The 18,514-nt window shown below is 46.0% G+C and overlaps 1 protein-coding gene and 1 long non-coding RNA gene across 3 annotated transcripts; one reads left to right on the top strand and one right to left on the bottom strand.

Moving 5' to 3' along the window:
* Positions 1-1,650: 1,650 nt before the first annotated feature.
* LOC127333671 (uncharacterized) lies at positions 1,651-15,303 on the bottom strand. 2 transcript variants are annotated; one of them, XR_011751829.1, is made up of 5 exons: positions 15,076-15,303; positions 14,780-14,876; positions 14,347-14,690; positions 2,491-3,852; positions 1,651-1,771 (listed from the first exon to the last, which is right to left on the bottom strand). It is a non-coding gene; the product is annotated as an uncharacterized lncRNA (long non-coding RNA). The 2 variants fall into 2 exon arrangements; XR_011751828.1 differs by lacking the exon at positions 1,651-1,771 and having other exon boundaries at positions 2,301-3,852.
* Positions 15,304-16,737: 1,434 nt separating this feature from the next.
* LOC127330230 (probable cysteine protease RD19D) lies at positions 16,738-18,130 on the top strand. The gene is made up of 3 exons (XM_051356512.2): positions 16,738-17,211; positions 17,291-17,410; positions 17,513-18,130. The coding sequence occupies exons 1-3, from the start codon at positions 16,738-16,740 to the stop codon at positions 18,023-18,025; spliced, it is 1,107 nt and encodes a 368-aa protein (XP_051212472.2). The 3' UTR covers positions 18,026-18,130.
* The last annotated feature ends 384 nt before the right edge of the window (positions 18,131-18,514 follow it).

The following is an 18,514-nucleotide window of genomic DNA, read 5'->3' as shown; positions in this document are numbered from 1 at the left end:
CCACAACCAGCACCGCCACACGCATAGGCCATTAGGCCGCATTTTGGTTAAATTAGTAGCGCCCGCCGGTGTACTAAGTAATTTAGATTTAATTTATCGAATTATGTAACTTTTGATGCTTAATCGAGCATCAAATCCATCTATATGTATCTATATATATATGAGCATCGACCAATTTCCTCGCGATATTTCAAATTCACCTTTTCAGTTCTTGTTTTAGGGTTCTGCTCTGTGACAACGTTTTTTCCGACCCGTAAACATGAGTTCGGTAAACTGAACTCCGAGTTTTCAGTTGACGTGTTTACAGGCTCTTCTAGAGGTACTCTTAACAGTGATATTGGGCTGATTGTGATAGGCTAAAGATAAGGCCAATTCAAATAACTAGCAAAGAAGGGCGCGGCGGCACGCCTCGCCGGCTCATGGTAATTAGCTAGTTAATTTTGTTGTTTAGTAAGAATTCATTATTTTGTAAGTCGCAGCGAGTTGGTATTTTTAAGGTTAGGGCGTAAGCTATCGAAGGGGTGGTGCCCTTGAAGGTACCAAAAAGGTTGCAACGATAGTAGGTACACTTAGAATGAAAATCAAGGGCATTATTGATAAATTCTTCTATTCGACGAAAAGAAACACACATTATTTGCGTTTTTTTGCAGAATTGCCAGCTAAACCCTTGAGCCAATGACAATGGTTGCATTGTACGCATAACAGTATTAAGAAGTGATGGTGTTGGGGAGGCGCATACCAATTAGTCACTTATATATCTATACCGATATATCTTCCTCCAGGATTACATCAACTGTCACTTATATATCTATAACGATATATCTTCCTCCAGGATTACATCAACTAAGCGGAAGATTAGTTACTGGTACCAACTTGCATTGTTGTTTAATACATAGTACTCCAGTACATAGAGCTTATCGATTAGCTAGTGGTACTAATATACATTGTAACTTAACTATAGTCAGTTATGTTGATACATCTTCCTACAGGATTGCATAGTTGATAGGATTACATCACATAACAGGAAGATTAGTTAGGAAGATTAGTTACTGGTAATAACTTGCATTGGGGGGGGGGGGCTCTCATTTCCTTCTCCCCTTTCTCTCTCTCTTATCCACTCCCTTGAGAGTCGCCGTTCCTTTCCTGGCTCCTCTCTCCCTCTCCTCCGGCGGCTCTGCCGGCCGGAGTGAGTTGGAGAGAGGAGGCCGGCCCCCTCTTGTCCATAGTAGTTGTAGGTTTTGCTTTTTGAAGTTTTCCCAAGTGGAGTATGGCGCTATGCCGAAGGGGAGGTGGTCGCCGGAGCAGTCGAGCAGCTCCTGGTGGCTGGTGGCGGTGTTCTGCATGTCCATGGCGCTTCAGTGGCTGGAGCCAAAGATGGATTAGAAGGTTCCCGTGGCCTATCCTCTAAATAAGCTCGGTTTGGCCTCTGATTTGCTGAGTCTTGGTGATGTGGTCTTCTTCTTCCTTTGCCAGTGGAAAGGCAGAGGTTGCCAAGGCCTGGATTTGGCCAGATCTGCAGCTATGGGGGGTTGAAGCTTTTACTTTGGATTTCTACAGGAGAGCATCCTCAGCAGATATTCTGCGACGGCGACCTGCCATCCTCCTACTGACTCTAATGGTCGTGAGGCGGACGCTCCGATTTGGTTGAGACAGGGAGGGCAAGACCTTGGATGGCTTCTTTGTCATTGTTAGGCACAGGAAGAGATAAGTGGACTGCTACACCTATTTGTTGAGGTAGAATTTTCAGGCATGTTGTTATCAAGATTCTTGACTGCAGGAGAAACCATTATTTCATATGAAATAATTGAGACCAAATGATAGCGTTAAGTAAAGCAAGAGACCAACATTACTGAATTAAAAATGAGCAAGATAAACAGGCCGCCAATTCAGTAGTTGACAATATATTATTGAACCAAACTGATGTGTTTAGGGTAGAACACTGTATTTGAAAGAGGACAGCATCATTCATACAGGAAGAACGTCATCATTCATATAGAACACATGATCACAAAGACTTAGGATAAACTGTCCACAATACGCTGTGGGGTGACACACTGAGTTTTGTACCCCCGCGGCAAGGAGACTGAGAACAGGAACTTAAATTGCGAGAAGTGAATATTGGAGACTCACTTTTCTATGATACCTAGAAAAAACATCCATCATTTGGTCTGAGGGGGTTTTATAGACTTTGTTGGATCTAAATGGAGTAAATTAAACAGCGTTGATAAAAGGATTAAGAACTAACGCGGTGTATACTTGTTTCAAAAGGTTGCATAGAATTTGCTAACTGAAGAAAGAAAAAAGAAAGAAGTATATCTCTTATGAATGGTGTCCTAACTCAATAACTGTTGAATGCATCACCCTTCAGGTGCTGCTGTCTACAAACTGCTTTTGGATTAAAGGAACGAAGACACACACCATACTTGAGGATAGATTGACCTAGGCCAGGTTGATCTCTTAACGTACATTAGATGTCTTCAGTGTTTTTACCTCTGAACTTCTTGTTGATCTCTCGAGCTCCAAAATATTCAATTCCTGAGGTAAAACATACAACCTAAAATATTTAATTCTTGAGCTACAGCCAGAAAGAGCCCATTAAAAAATCTGGAACGGAAGAAACGTTGGATTCCATGCAATCAAGGACATGAACCAATGACATCAAAAAAGAATATTGGTCAGTCTTAATTGGCTATGTAATTAAGTTGCCTAATCTAGAAAAAGATCAACCATCCAACACACTTACCTTGCTCCATAAGAGCGAATATTTGAAGAAGATCTGCACCACCATAAGTAGTGGTTTTATCTGAACATTCCAAGGGAAGAGCAATTCCTGGTTATTAATTTAACTAACTACCAATTTCTTAATTACCAACTCGAAACAGCCGAAGCATGTTTTTCCTATTTCTGTTTTTCTTCCCTCAAAACATGATCACAAAATATAGAGAATTAAAAATAGCATAAGCATTGCCCCTTTGAATCTGTATACAAAAGCTATTAATTGATTAGCACTCCCCAGGTGATCATTTGTTAAGACCTCTCACGGCCACATAAATCTCTACCATTTGTTATACTGTGGATGGCTCCTAATGCTAGACAAACATAATTTTTTTGAAGCAACAAGGTTATAAAATTGTCAGCAAACATAAAAATAAACATGGAAGCAATAAAATAGGTTCTAAGAATGGCGCATTTCAACAACCAAGAAAAGAATTCTGACATGTGGTCTGTAGTTCCCACAGAAGTTTATAACAGAGTGCGTTAAAATATATGCTTCTGCCTTGCACACACAAGAAAAAATCTTTCAAACAGAGAACCAAAACTAACTGCAAGTTGTGGAACTCTCGTACTTTACTAAAACAACCAGGAAAAAATACCAATATAAAGGGCCAACAACATACTATCTTCAGCTTTAGAATGGGCGCAAGTAGAATCTTCTGATCATACAATTTTTATTTCCCCTCTCATACATATTTTGAATGTTGAAGGTTACTCTAGCTCTTCTAGCGACGATCCCGTAGCGAATCCAGTCAACCAGAACAATTTTGTTTGCCGTTCATTCAGAACATTCATGTGATGCATAACTACAAACATTAACCATTTCGACAAAAAAAACTACATACATTAAAAGTACTAACACAAAACTTCCCAATTTGGATGCTTTACCAACCTGAAGACATTGCGAATAGTTCACGAAAGAGGAGAGGAAATAGACTTCAAACAATACTCCTGTAGCCACATAGTGCAATGGTGAGCACATATTATCCCAAAGAGAAAATTTCCGTAGTAAATCAACCATGATAATAGCAATCCGAAGATTGCACTTCTACGTACCTAAAGCTGTACAACATAGTCCTGCCATATAAGTTTTTTTCGATAAAGGGAATATATTAATATCAAAAAGATATCAATTACACCCAGCCTCTGCAACAACGCACCACCCTAATGGCACTACGGATGCACACAGCCAAAAAAAGAAAAGAAAACTAAGAAACAAAAGTCCCGCTACAGTATCTCGGGCCTAACAACAACAATACATCCACCGCCTAGACAACACCTGAAATACAGACTCTCCAAAAACGACGCCTCCAAGAAGGGAACAGTGCTCTAACACCGTCGTCGCCCGATCAACGATCTTAGGTTTTCACCCTGAAGATAGTCCCCACTCTCAAAACAATGCCTCCAACAAGGTCATTGCCAGGCACAACCAGTTAAGGCCAGACCTTGGGTTTTCACCCTGAAAGGTAAGACTCTGAACTTCACCTGTGTTATCGCCCCCACTATCATACCGCTGTTGTGAAGCCCGAAACACCAAGCAAGTCCCTCAACAGCGCGGAGACTTGAACCTCCCTTAGCTAGTCCTCCCCTCCGGCCTTCATGAACTTCTCTTCTTCCGACTTTCATCATGGATCCATAGTCACTTGATGTCAACACAGAAAAAGAGCTTCGCGCCGCTCCCTCCAGAACCAATCGGTCGGAATAAAAGCATGGGTGCGCACGACCGAATACCACCGATCCAGCAAACTCCAGGCACAAACACTGTTACATTCGCCGGCGGAGCCTTCCGGAACTCAACACTCCGGCTAGATCACGAGTCCAGGCCTCCGGTAGGTCTTCCTCTTCACGCAAGAGAGACCCTAGGACCACATCCTTTATTCAGGTCGGACCCCCACGTCGGCGACCATCCCGGGATGGCCACTCCAACCCTCCACCGGCGACTCCGTCGCCGGCTTCCAAGCATCTCCATCTCGCCGCCGGAAAGCGGTGATAGATCGATAGATCCACCACCACCAACCGCAGGCCGACCCTCTCCGGCGAAGAAGAGGGTGTGGGATAACGTTGCATAGAAAACAAAAATTTTCCTACGGCGAACACGCAATCCAAGCCAAGATGCAATCTAGAAGACGGTAGCAACGAGGGGGTATCGAGTCTCACCCTTGAAGAGATTCCAAAGCCTACAAGATGAGGCTCTTGTTGCTGCGGTAGACGATCACTTGCCGCTTGCAAAAGCGCGTAGAAGATCTTGATCACGATCGGTTCCGGCGCCACGAACGGGCAGCACCTCCGTACTCGGTCACACGTTCGGTTGTTGATGAAGACGACGTCCACCTCCCCGTTCCAGCGGGCAGCGGAAGTAGTAGCTCCTCTTGAATCCGACAGCACGACGGCGTGGTGTCGGTGGCGGTGTAGAAGTCCGGCGGAGCTTCGCTAAGCTACGCGGGCAATATGAAGTGGAGGAGCAAAGCTAGGGTTTGGGAGGGGGTGGCCGGCCACTCAAGGGGGGCGGCCAAGCTATGGTCTTGGGGGTGGCCGGCCCCCTCCCTTGGCCCCTCATTATATAGGTGGATCCCAAGTGTTGGTGTCCAAGTCTTCGAATAAGACCCGAAACCAAAACCTTCCATAGGAGGGGGAAACCTAGCCCAACTAGGACTCCCACCCAAAGGTGGGATTCCCACCTCCCATGTGGGGGGTGGCCGGCCCCCTATGGTGGAGTCCACTTGGGACTCCACCCCATCTAGGGCTGGCCGGCCATGGAGGTGGAGTCCCTTGTGGACTCCACCTTCCTTGGTGGTTTCTTCCGGACTTTTCTAGAACCTTCTAGAACCTTCCATAGAACCTTCCGCGACATTTTATTTCACATAAAATGACATCCTATATATGAATCTTATTCTCCGGACCATTCCGGAACTCCTCGTGATGTCCGGGATCTCATCCGGGACTCCGAACAAATATTCGAACTCCATTCCATAATTCAAGTGCTACCATTTCAACATCCAACTTTAAGTGTGTCACCCTACGGTTCGAGAACTATGCGGACATGGTTGAGTACTCACTCCGACCAATAACCAACAGCGGGATCTGGAGATCCATAATGGCTCCCACATATTCAACGATGACTTTAGTGATCGAATGAACCATACACATATATTACCAATTCCCTTTGTCTCGCGATATTTTACTTGTCCGAGGTTTGATCTTCGGTATCACTCTATACCTTGTTCAACCTCGTCTCCTGACAAGTACTCTTTACTCGTACCGTGGTATGTGGTCTCTTATGAACTCATTCATATGCTTGCAAGACATTAGACGACATTCCACCGAGAGGGCCCAGAGTATATCTATCCGTCATCGGGATGGACAAATCCCACTTTGTTGATCCATATGCCTCAACTCATACTTTCCGGATACTTAATCCCACCTTTATAGCCACCCATTTACGCAGTGGTGTTTGGTGTAATCAAAGTACCTTTCCGGTATAAGTGATTTACATGATCTCATGGTCATAAGGACTAGGTAACTATGTATCGAAAGCTTATAGCAAATAACTTAATGACGAGATCTTATGCTACGCTTAATTGGGTGTGTCCATTATATCATTCACACAATGACATAACCTTGTTATTAATAACATCCAATGTTCATGATTATGAAACTAATCATCCATTAATCAACAAGCTAGTTTAAGAGGCATACTAGGGACTTCTTGTTTGTCTACATATCACACATGTACTAATGTTTCGGTTAATACAATTCTAGCATGATATATAAACATTTATCATAAACATAAAGATATAAATAATAACCACTTTATTATTGCCTCTAGGGCATATCTCCTTCAGTCTCCCACTTGCACTAGAGTCAATAATCTAGATTACATTGTAATATACCTAACACCCATGGCATTCTGGTGTTGGTCATGCTTTGCCCTAGGGAGAGCTTTAGTCAACGGATCTGCTACATTCAGATCAGTGTGTACTTTGCAAATCTTTACTTCTCCATCTTCGATGTACTCGCGAATCGAGTGGTAACGCAGCTTGATATGCTTCAGCCTCTTGTGTGACCTTGGCTCTTGTGCATTGGCGATGGCACCCATGTTATCACAGGAAATGATTAATGGGTCCAATGCACTAGGAACCACACCGAGCTCTACAATGAACCTCTTCATCCATACCGCTTCTGATGAAGCCTCTGAAGCCGCTATGTACTCTGATTCTGTTGAAGACTTCGCCACCGTGCACTGCTTCGAGCTTGCCCAGCTTACTGCAGCACCATTCAATATAAACACGTACCCAGATGTGACTTAGAGTCATCAGGATCAGTGTTCCAACTTGCATCGGTGTAACCGTTTACAACGAGCTCTTGGTCACCTCCATAACAAAGAAACATATCCTTAGTTCTTTTCAAGTACTTCAGGATATTCTTGACCGCTGTCCAGTGTTCCATTCCTGGATCACTTTGATATCTGCTAGTCAAACTAACAGCATGTGCTATATCCGGTCTAGTACATAGCATGGCATACATGATAGATCCTACTGCCGAGGCATAGGGGATGTTACACATCCTTTCTCTTTCTTCTGCCGTAGCCGGTCCTTGAGTTTTACTCAATACCTTGCCTGGTAACATTGGTAAGAACCCTTTCTTACTTTCGTCCATTCTAAACTTCTTTAGAATCTTGTCCAGATATGTACTCTGTGATAGCCCTATTAGGCGTCTCGATCTATCTCTATAAATCTTGATGCCTAATATATATGATGCTTCACCAAGGTCTTTCATTGAAAAACTATTATTCAAATAACCCTTAACACTGCTTAATAGTTCTATATCATTCCCGATCAATAATATGTCATCTACATATAATATCAGGAATGCTACAGAGCTCCCACTCACTTTCTTGTAAATACAGGCCTCTCCATGACACTGTATAAACCCGAAGTCTTTGATCACCTTATCAAAGCGTCGGTTCCAACTTCTTGATGCTTGCTTCAGTCCATAGATTGAACGCTGAAGTTTGCATACTTTGTCAGCATTTTTAGGATCGACAAAACCTTTGGGTTGTACCATATACAACTCTTCCTCAATGTCTCCATTAAGGAACGCCGTTTTGACATCCATCTGCCAAATCTCATAATCGAAAAATGCAGCTATTGCTAACAAAATCCTCACAGATTTTAGCTTCGCTACAGGTGAGAAAGTCTCATCGTAGTCAACTCCTTGAATTTGTCGGAAACCCTTTGCGACAAGTCGAGCTTTATAGAAAGTAATATTACCATCAGCATCTGTTTTTCTCTTGAAGATCCATTTATTCTCGACAGCCTTTCGGCTATCAGGTAAGTCTACCAAAGTCCATACTTTGTTATCATACATGGATCCCATTTCGGATTTCATGGCTTCTTGCCATTTGTTGGAATCTGGGCTCATCATCGCTTCTTCATACGTCGCAGGGTCCTCATCATTGTTATCTACAATCATGACATTTAGACAAGGATCATACCAATCAGGAGTGGCACGTTCCCTTGTCGATCTGCGAGGTTCAGTAGTTTCCTCGTTCGAAGTTTCATGATCATTATCATTAGCTTCCTCTGTTGCCGGTGTAGGCGGTACAGGTACAACTTCTGGTACTGCGCTACTCTGATCAACGAGTATAGATTCATCAATCTCATCGAGTTCTACTTTTCTTCCAGTCACTTCTTTAGTGAGAAATTCTTTCTCAAGAAAGGTTCCGTTCTTAGCAACAAAGATTTTGCCTTCGGATTTGTGATAGAAAGTGTACCCTATAGTTTCCTTAGGGTATCCTATGAAGACGCATTTCTCCGCTTTGGGTTCTAGCTTGTCCGGTTGTAACTTCTTTACATAGGCTTCGCAACCCCAAACTTTCAGGAACGACAGCTTAGGTTTCTTATTAAACCATAATTCATACGGTGTCGTTTCTACGGATTTTGATGGTGCTCTATTTAAAGTGAATGCGGCTGTCTCTAATGCATAACTCCAAAATGATAACGGCAAATCTGTAAGAGACATCATACTACGAACCATATCTAAGAGAGTTCGATTACGACGTTCGGACACACCGTTTCGTTGAGGTGTTCCGGCGGTGTCAATTGTGAAAGTATTCCGCATTTCTTTAAATGCATGCCAAACTCATAACTCAGATATTCACCTCCACGATCAGATCGTAGAAATTTGATCTTCTTGTTACGTTGATTTTCTACTTCACTTTGAAATTCCTTAAACTTCTCGAAAGTTTCGGATTTATGTTTCATGAAATAGATATACCCATATCTACTCAGATCATCTCGTGAAGGTTAGAACATAACGATAACCACCGCGATGCTACGCTCATTGGTCCACATACATCTGTATGTATGATTTCCAATAAGTCAGTAGCTCGCTCCATCATACCAGAAAATGGAGTCTTTGTCATTTTACCCATTAGACATGCTTCGCATCTATCAAGTGACTCAAAGTCAAGTGATTCAAGTAATCCATCAGTATGGAGTTTCTTCATGCGTTTCACTCCAATATGACCAAGACGACAGTGCCACATATAAGTAGAATTATCATTAAGTTTAATTCGCTTAGCATCAATGTTATGTATATGCGTATCACTACTATCGAGATCTAATAGAAATAAGCCATTCTTTTGTGGTGCTCGACCATAAAAGATATTATTCATAAAAATAGAACAACCATTATTCTCAGACTTGAATGAATAACCGTCTTGCATTAAACAAGATCCAGATATAATGTTCATGCTCAACGCAGGTACATAATAGTAATTATTTAGGCTTAAAACTAATCCCGAAGGTAGATGTAGAGGAAGTGTGCCGACTGCGATCACATTGACCTTGGATCCGTTTCCAACGCGCATCGTCACTTCATCTTTCAGCAGTTGTCGTTTATTCTTTAGTTCCTGTTTCGAGTTACAAATATGAGCAACCGAACCAGTATCAAATACCCAGGTACTAGAACGAGAACCAGTGAAATGAACATCTATAACATGTATATCAAATATACCTTCTTTCTTCTTCTTGACAAGGCCGCTCTTCAGATCAGCCAGATACTTGGAGCAATTACGCTTCCAGTGTCCCTTCTCCTTGCAGTAATAGCACTCAGCATCAGGCTTAGGGCCGTTCTTAGGTTTCATAGGAGGCGTGGCAGCTTTCTTGCCACCCTTCTTGAATTTTCCCTTAGACTTGCCCTGTTTCTTGAAACTGGTGGTCTTGTTGACCATCAACACTTGATGCTCTTTCTTGATCTCAATCTCAGCAGCTTTTAGCATGCCAAAAAGTTCAGGTAACTCCTTGTTCATGTTCTGCATATTGTAGTTCATCACAAAGTTCTTGTAACTTGGTGGCGGTGATTGAAGGACACGATTAATCCCCGGTCTGTTAGGAATCACTATTCCCAAGTCATCGAGTTTCTTCGCATGCCCGGTCATGGCGAGCATGTGCTCACTAACGGAGCTGCCTTCTTCCATCATACAAATTGAAGAAATGTTTCGATGCTTCATAGCATTCCATCGCCGCATGAGTCTCGAATATAGCTTTCAGCTCATTCATCAACTCATGAGGATCATGGTGCTCAAAACGTTTTTGAAGATCGGATTCCGCATCGCACAGGATGGCACACTGAACTTGAGAGTACCGAGTTTTCCGAGTCGCGTAAACAGCTTTTACTTCATCGGATTCATTTTCTGCAGGAGGGTCACCTAGCGGTGCATCAAGCACAAATTGCAGATTTCCGCCAGAGAGGAAGATCCTCACATGACGGAACCAGTCGGTGAAGTTGCTACCGTTGCTCTTAAGTTTCTCTTTCTCTAGGAACTGATTAAAATTGATTGGGGACGCCATCTCTACAACATATATTTGCAATAGTTTAGACTAAGTTTATGACAAATTGAGTTCAAATTTTAATTCAACATAATTAAAAACCTAAGTGAACTCCCACTCAAAACAATATCCCTCGCATTGTCTTAGTGATCACACGAACCAAATCCACCGCACCTAAACCCGATCATCACGAGAAAAGGTGTGATTTCAATGGCGAACACTCAAAGTGTTCATCATATCAACCATATGATTCATGCTCTACCTTTCGGTATCACGTGTTCCGAGACCATGTCTCGTACATGCTAGGCTCGTCAAGGCCACCTTAGTATCCGCATGTGCAAAACTGTCTTGCACCCGTTATATGTACTTATTGAATCTATCACACCCGATCATCACGAGGTGCTTCAAACGACAAGACTTGGCAACGGTGCTACTAAGGATGAACACTTTATTATCTTGATATTTTAGTGAGGGATCATCTTATAATGCTACCGTCGCGATCTAAGCAAAATAAGATGCATAAAAAGGATTAACATCACATGCAGTTCATATGTGATATGATATGGCCCTTTTGTTCTTGCGCCTTTGATCTTCATCTCCAAAGCACGGATATGATCTCCATCATCTTCGGGCATGATCTCCATCATCGTCGGGCGTAGCGTCAAGGTCAATGGCGCCGTCTTCATGATTGTCCTCCATGTAGCAACTATTACAACTACTTTGAAATACTACTCAACATGAAATTTAAAGACAACCATAAGGCTCCTGCCGGTTGCCACAATACAATAATGATCATCTCATACATATTCATCATCACATTATGGCCATATCACATCACCAAACCCTGCAAAAACAAGTTAGACGTCTCTAATTTGGTTTGCATATTTTACGTGGTTTAGGGTTTTCGAGAGAGATCTAATCTACCTACGAACATGAACCACAACGTTGATACTAATGTTTTCAATAGAAGAGTAAATTGAATCTTTACTATAGTAGGAGAGACAGACACCCGCAAAGCCTCTTATGCAATACAAGTTGCATGTCGAACGAGGAACAAGTCTCATGAACGCGGTCATGTAAAGTTAGTCCGAGCCGCTTCATCCCACTATGCCATAAAGATGCAAAGTACTCAAACTAAAGATAACAAGAGCATCAACGCCCACAAACCATTGTGTTCTACTCGTGCAACCATCTATGCATAGACACGGCTCTGATACCACTGTGGGATAACGTTGCATAGAAAACAAAAATTTTCCTACGGCGAACACGCAATCCAAGCCAAGATGCAATCTAGAAGACGGTAGCAACGAGGGGGTATCGAGTCTCACCCTTGAAGAGATTCCAAAGCCTACAAGATGAGGCTCTTGTTGCTGCGGTAGACGATCACTTGCCGCTTGCAAAAGCGCGTAGAAGATCTTGATCACGATCGGTTCCGGCGCCACGAACGGGCAGCACCTCCGTACTCGGTCACACGTTCGGTTGTTGATGAAGACGACGTCCACCTCCCGTTCCAGCGGGCAGCGGAAGTAGTAGCTCCTCTTGAATCCGACAGCACGACGGCGTGGTGTCGGTGGCGGTGTAGAAGTCCGGCGGAGCTTCGCTAAGCTACGCGGGCAATATGAAGTGGAGGAGCAAAGCTAGGGTTTGGGAGGGGGTGGCCGGCCACTCAAGGGGGGCGGCCAAGCTATGGTCTTGGGGGTGGCCGGCCCCCTCCCTTGGCCCCTCATTATATAGGTGGATCCCAAGTGTTGGTGTCCAAGTCTTCGAATAAGACCCGAAACCAAAACCTTCCATAGGAGGGGAAACCTAGCCCAACTAGGACTCCCACCCAAAGGTGGGATTCCCACCTCCCATGTGGGGGTGGCCGGCCCCCTATGGTGGAGTCCACTTGGGACTCCACCCCATCTAGGGCTGGCCGGCCATGGAGGTGGAGTCCCTTGTGGACTCCACCTTCCTTGGTGGTTTCTTCCGGACTTTTCTAGAACCTTCTAGAACCTTCCATAGAACCTTCCGCGACATTTTATTTCACATAAAATGACATCCTATATATGAATCTTATTCTCCGGACCATTCCGGAACTCCTCGTGATGTCCGGGATCTCATCCGGGACTCCGAACAAATATTCGAACTCCATTCCATAATTCAAGTGCTACCATTTCAACATCCAACTTTAAGTGTGTCACCCTACGGTTCGAGAACTATGCGGACATGGTTGAGTACTCACTCCGACCAATAACCAACAGCGGGATCTGGAGATCCATAATGGCTCCCACATATTCAACGATGACTTTAGTGATCGAATGAACCATACACATATATTACCAATTCCCTTTGTCTCGCGATATTTTACTTGTCCGAGGTTTGATCTTCGGTATCACTCTATACCTTGTTCAACCTCGTCTCCTGACAAGTACTCTTTACTCGTACCGTGGTATGTGGTCTCTTATGAACTCATTCATATGCTTGCAAGACATTAGACGACATTCCACCGAGAGGGCCCAGAGTATATCTATCCGTCATCGGGATGGACAAATCCCACTGTTGATCCATATGCCTCAACTCATACTTTCCGGATACTTAATCCCACCTTTATAGCCACCCATTTACGCAGTGGTGTTTGGTGTAATCAAAGTACCTTTCCGGTATAAGTGATTTACATGATCTCATGGTCATAAGGACTAGGTAACTATGTATCGAAAGCTTATAGCAAATAACTTAATGACGAGATCTTATGCTACGCTTAATTGGGTGTGTCCATTATATCATTCACACAATGACATAACCTTGTTATTAATAACATCCAATGTTCATGATTATGAAACTAATCATCCATTAATCAACAAGCTAGTTTAAGAGGCATACTAGGGACTTCTTGTTTGTCTACATATCACACATGTACTAATGTTTCGGTTAATACAATTCTAGCATGATATATAAACATTTATCATAAACATAAAGATATAAATAATAACCACTTTATTATTGCCTCTAGGGCATATCTCCTTCAGAGGGCCACCTCCACCGTCGTACCCAAGGTTGCTGCCCCGGGCGACCTCGTGTCGCGGGTGAAGCCCAAGATCGCCTCCACTCACCGGCGAGAGGCGGGGGGGAAATGGCGCAGGCCATGGGCCTGGCCGCCACCCACCACCAGCCCCTGCCGGAGTGCTGCGGAGAGCCGACGGGAGGAGGAAGCGCAGCGCAGGCCGCCGCCGCCCATCCCAACCGCGCTGGCCGATCCACCATGGGAGAGCCGACGGGAGAAGGCGGCGCAGCGCAGGCCGCCGCCACCCATCCCATCTGCGCGTCCGCCAAGCTCGAGGAGGGGAGATCCGGCCGCCGTCCACCATGCGTCGACGAGGAAGGGCCCCCGCCGCCGCCACGCCCCGTGGATCTTTGCCCCGGAGGCGCTACCGGCGGCGGCGGCGGCGGTTAGGGCTGGGAGGCTGGGAGGCTGGGCGTCTTCGTCTGTTCACGTCAGGTCGTGGCTTCGTGGTCGTAGCTACGTGTACTGTGTGATCAGCTCAATCGATAGTCACATCCAAAAGAAGTTAGATAGTTATTCCCATGTATATCATAAACATAAGAACCCTGTATCTACAGGTTGATATTATAAGGGAATCATATTTATAGTTCACTACTGTGGTATAGAGTAATCAATATATTAAGCTTTCAATTCCAAAAGAAGTGCTACATGATGAGAGAAATAGAAGATATAATGCCAGAGTGAAGAAGTCACAACCTCGGATTTCTCAATAACCAGTAGATGCAAAGCATTGCTCTGCCATGTAGATGTGAACGGTACCAAAATGGCATGAACCTTAAACCGGAAGGATTGCACTTTTAGAACCAGTAACCGGTAAGAATCCAGTTAAGAAAAAGAAGATCATGTACATACTCTCTTCAGTTGAGTTGGACCGAGGAGACAGCGCCACACACTAAAATGTCTGATTGACATTTCTGACAGCCTATCTGCACGCTCATGTAAGCTCCCTGTACTCGTTAATTACTTCACTAATTTGCTTGCATGTAAATTAAGTAAAGTTCCATACTTGTAAGTTTTGACTCAGTTGTTTGAGATATGCACTGGTAAATCAGGACAGAACTATCAGATGCGAGAGAAATAATGTGGTAAAACTAAAAGGAATCGGACATATTAGAGTAGAGATTCTAACCTCTGCTTCTTCTTCCTATTTATCCTCTTTAACTTCTTATTAACAGCCACATTCCAATCGCCTTCAAATTATTTGCGTAATTTTGTATTTTGTTGTTCTGTGAAAGTTCACATCAAAGATAGAAATTGTCAGCATTCTACAGGAGGTGTTAATATCAGGCAACCCAAAATAAACATCAAACCATCCTATCAACTGCAGATTGCTATTACGAATCAGGCATACAGGCTAGTAAGCAGTTTTCTACTCTAGTTCCATGAAAGAAACCGATGAATTGGGGTGAATGAGCAGCAGGAGACCTTATCGTGTGCAGAAACTTCGATATCTCTGGGCTATTCTTCCGCAGCCGCTGCCTTCTCCGCGGCAGGCGAGGCAGCGGCCTCGAGCCAGCGGCGCCTTGGCGTCCTCGAAAGTATGGCACGCGTGCTCGTACGCCTCGGCCTCATAGAGCTCTTGGAGGCGGCGGTCTTCCCCGTGGTCGGGGGCGAGCACCTCCGTTGTCACCTAGCGGGATAGCTGCGGCCTCCCTACGGTGCTTTGTCCGCTCCATCCGCCTCGAAGGCGCTACACGCTCGCTGTACACCGTAGCCTCAGCCTCATAGAGCTCGCGGAGGCCGCGACGCGCGCTCATACGCCGCAGCTTCGGCCTCATAGAGCTCGCGGAGGCGGCGGTCCTCCTCAGGGTCGGCGGCGAGCACCTCCGATGTCGCCCGGCCTGACAGCTGTGGCCTCTCCACGCCGAGCATGCGGAGATGACGAATGGGCCGCGGCGCTAGGAGCCAGGCCAGCGGTGGTCGCAACCGCGAGAATCCAGGACTGAGAAAAAGAAGATCCGCAAGCAGTTAACTACGGTGAGATGAGAATAGCAAGCTCTGCAGAAGGATTTGGCAAAGAGGAGCTCAAATGGTGACAGGGTAGGCCAGTGGCAGCAGAGATAGAGAGAACGTGGCGAGGTTAGAGAAAGACAAATAGACGCTCGAGAACTCTGGAGACGCTACGAACCCAGGCAAAAGAAAAGAAAATCAGTCAAAGCGGTTCTGATAAGCACATACCCCACGTCCTCACCAGTCCACCACCGTTTAAGGCTCTTCATTGCTGCGGTCACACATATAACCCAGCACCACCAAAGCGCATGAACAAACCATGAAATCTGTACGCACGTGGCAGCACTACAAGAAACCTGAGGTTACCTTCAAAATACTACAGAGCATCAAACTCTACACAGAAAAGAATCTGAAAGAACTAAACTAACAACGTTGGGAGCGGTGTTTTGGAACATGGGTGCATATGCTTCCTATATTTTGAAATGCATCTTACATACATTTTAAATTTTTAAAAATTTGAAACTAAAAGTTCGCACGTACATCTTCACGTGCTACGTGCTCACAAAGTCGTTTCATAAAAAATCGAGTTATCATGTGACGTGTGTAAAAAAGACAAAATTCAGTGCTAAAAATAATGCTTTTCACAAAATAAACTTTATCTTTTTTATATAGACCATACAAAATATTGGTTTTTCGTGAAACTTGACGAACGCACGTATATTATGGAGATGTACATGTAGAATTTTTTGTCCAAATTTTTCGACATTTCGAAAAATGATTTTTTGGTAGAGGGAGCATACGCACCCGGGAGCCGAATTGAATTTCTGATGTTCAGTTATCCCAAAATTCTGGTAAAAATCGAAGTTGTTAAGATTTAATATAGTACTTATTTTGAACGAGCTATCCCCAAACCTGCCCGCGGCCCAAAATGGCTACACGCTGCCAAACAGAAATCGGGCACCGACTGGCGTACGTATGCCGCCACGGTGCCACGCGCGCGCACCGCCGTTTGAGGACAGACAGGCGTGCTCCTGTTCGGCGCTCTGCATGGCTGCCACCTCGCAGTACTCCTCTCCTAGCTTATTAACGACGCCCCTCCGGCGCTGGACTGAAACAAGGATTACATACATGTGTACCATGGCCGCCCGGCTTGTCCATCTCCTTCTAGCGCTCGCCTACGTGACGTCGCCCAGCGGCGCCGGTGCTTCCGGCTACGACGTCATCCGCCAGGTGACGGACGCCGGCTACGGCGCTGGACTTCCCGGGCTGCTCCCGGGGGCACAGTTCGCGGCGTTCGTGCGGCGGCACGGCAAGGAGTACTCCGGCCCGGAGGAGTACGCGCGCAGGCTGCGCGTGTTCGCGGCGAACGTGGCCCGCGCCGCCGCCCACCAAGAGCTCGACCCCGGCGCACGCCACGGCGTCACGCCCTTTTCCGACCTCACCCAGGAGGAGTTCGTGGCGCAACTCACGGGCCTCGTCGGCGCTGACCACGTCATGCGCAGCGTGCAGGGGATGCCGGCCGCGGCGACGGTGACGGAGGAGGAGGTGGCCGCGCTGCCCGCCAGCTTCGACTGGCGCGACAAGGGCGCCGTCACTGAGGTCAAGATGCAGGTATATATGTATGCCGACACAGTTCGCTCAGTGTACGCGTGCGTTCCGCTCTTGACCTTGCATGTATGTGTGTACCTAGGGTGTGTGCGGCTCGTGCTGGGCTTTCAGCACGACCGGCGCGGTGGAGGGCGCCAATTTCGTCGCCACGGGGAAGCTCCTCAACCTCAGCGAGCAGCAGCTGGTCGACTGCGACCACACGGTGCGGACTCAACAAGCACCCGCTCTCCTAATTACTTCAGTCTATTAGCTAGACGATCAGAGTACAATCCGATTTAATTGTTCCTCTTTATCGCTTGCGAAGTGTGACGTGGTGGCGAAGAACGACTGCAACAACGGCTGCTCCGGCGGGCTGATGACGAACGCGTACGCGTACCTGATGAAGGCCGGCGGGCTGATGGAGCAGGCCGCGTACCCGTACACGGGCGCGCAGGGGCCGTGCCAGTTCGACGGGAGCAAGGTCGCCGTCCGCGTCACCAACTTCACGACGGTGCCCCTCGACGAGGACCAGATGCGGGCGGCGCTCGTCCGCGGCGGGCCCCTCGCCGTGGGCCTCAACGCAGCCTTCATGCAGACGTACGTCGGCGGCGTGTCCTGCCCGCTCATCTGCCCGCGGGCGATGTTGAACCACGGCGTGCTCCTCGTCGGCTACGCCGCGCGCGGCTTCTCGGCGCTGCGGCTCGGTTACCGCCCCTACTGGCTCATCAAGAACTCGTGGGGGAAGCAGTGGGGTGAGGGAGGCTACTACAAACTCTGCCGCGGCCGCAACATCTGCGGCGTCGACAGCATGGTCTCTGCCGTCGCCGTGGCGCCGTGATCCACAAGGAACGATGGCCGGCGACCAGCGTAGTGTGTTCATGTAGTAGCTCAGTAGCCTAATGAGATATGTACTCTATCCGTGTCCCCCTTTTGTAGTCTTGTTCGTATCCCAATATCCTTAATTTTAATTTGATCAATATACTATAAATTATACAATATGAAAATCACCATCTCTCCCTTTTGTAGTCTTTGCTGCTGTGTTGAGAACCATCTAGATTACTAGAAACGATCATGTCTTCAATGTTCTCGATGGATTGGCATGCAGGAGCTGTGGAGACGCTTGGTTTGCAGTTGTGCTCAATGCTGAAGGAGGAATGAAGAGAAGAGCTGACGATGATGCTGAGCAAGGTGGAGAAGTTGGCTCAGCTGCTATTGTGGCTGGAGCCCGGTTGACCTGCTATTGTGGCTGGAGCCCGGTTGACTCTCCAGAAGAAGGCAAAAGAAGGCAAGATCAACTCTGGAGATCTATGATATGAACAGCATGCGA

This window comes from Lolium perenne, chromosome 2, assembly GCF_019359855.2.
Source record: "Lolium perenne isolate Kyuss_39 chromosome 2, Kyuss_2.0, whole genome shotgun sequence".
Lineage (NCBI taxonomy): Eukaryota > Viridiplantae > Streptophyta > Magnoliopsida > Poales > Poaceae > Lolium > Lolium perenne.
This window is presented reverse-complemented; position numbering and strand designations above follow the sequence as displayed.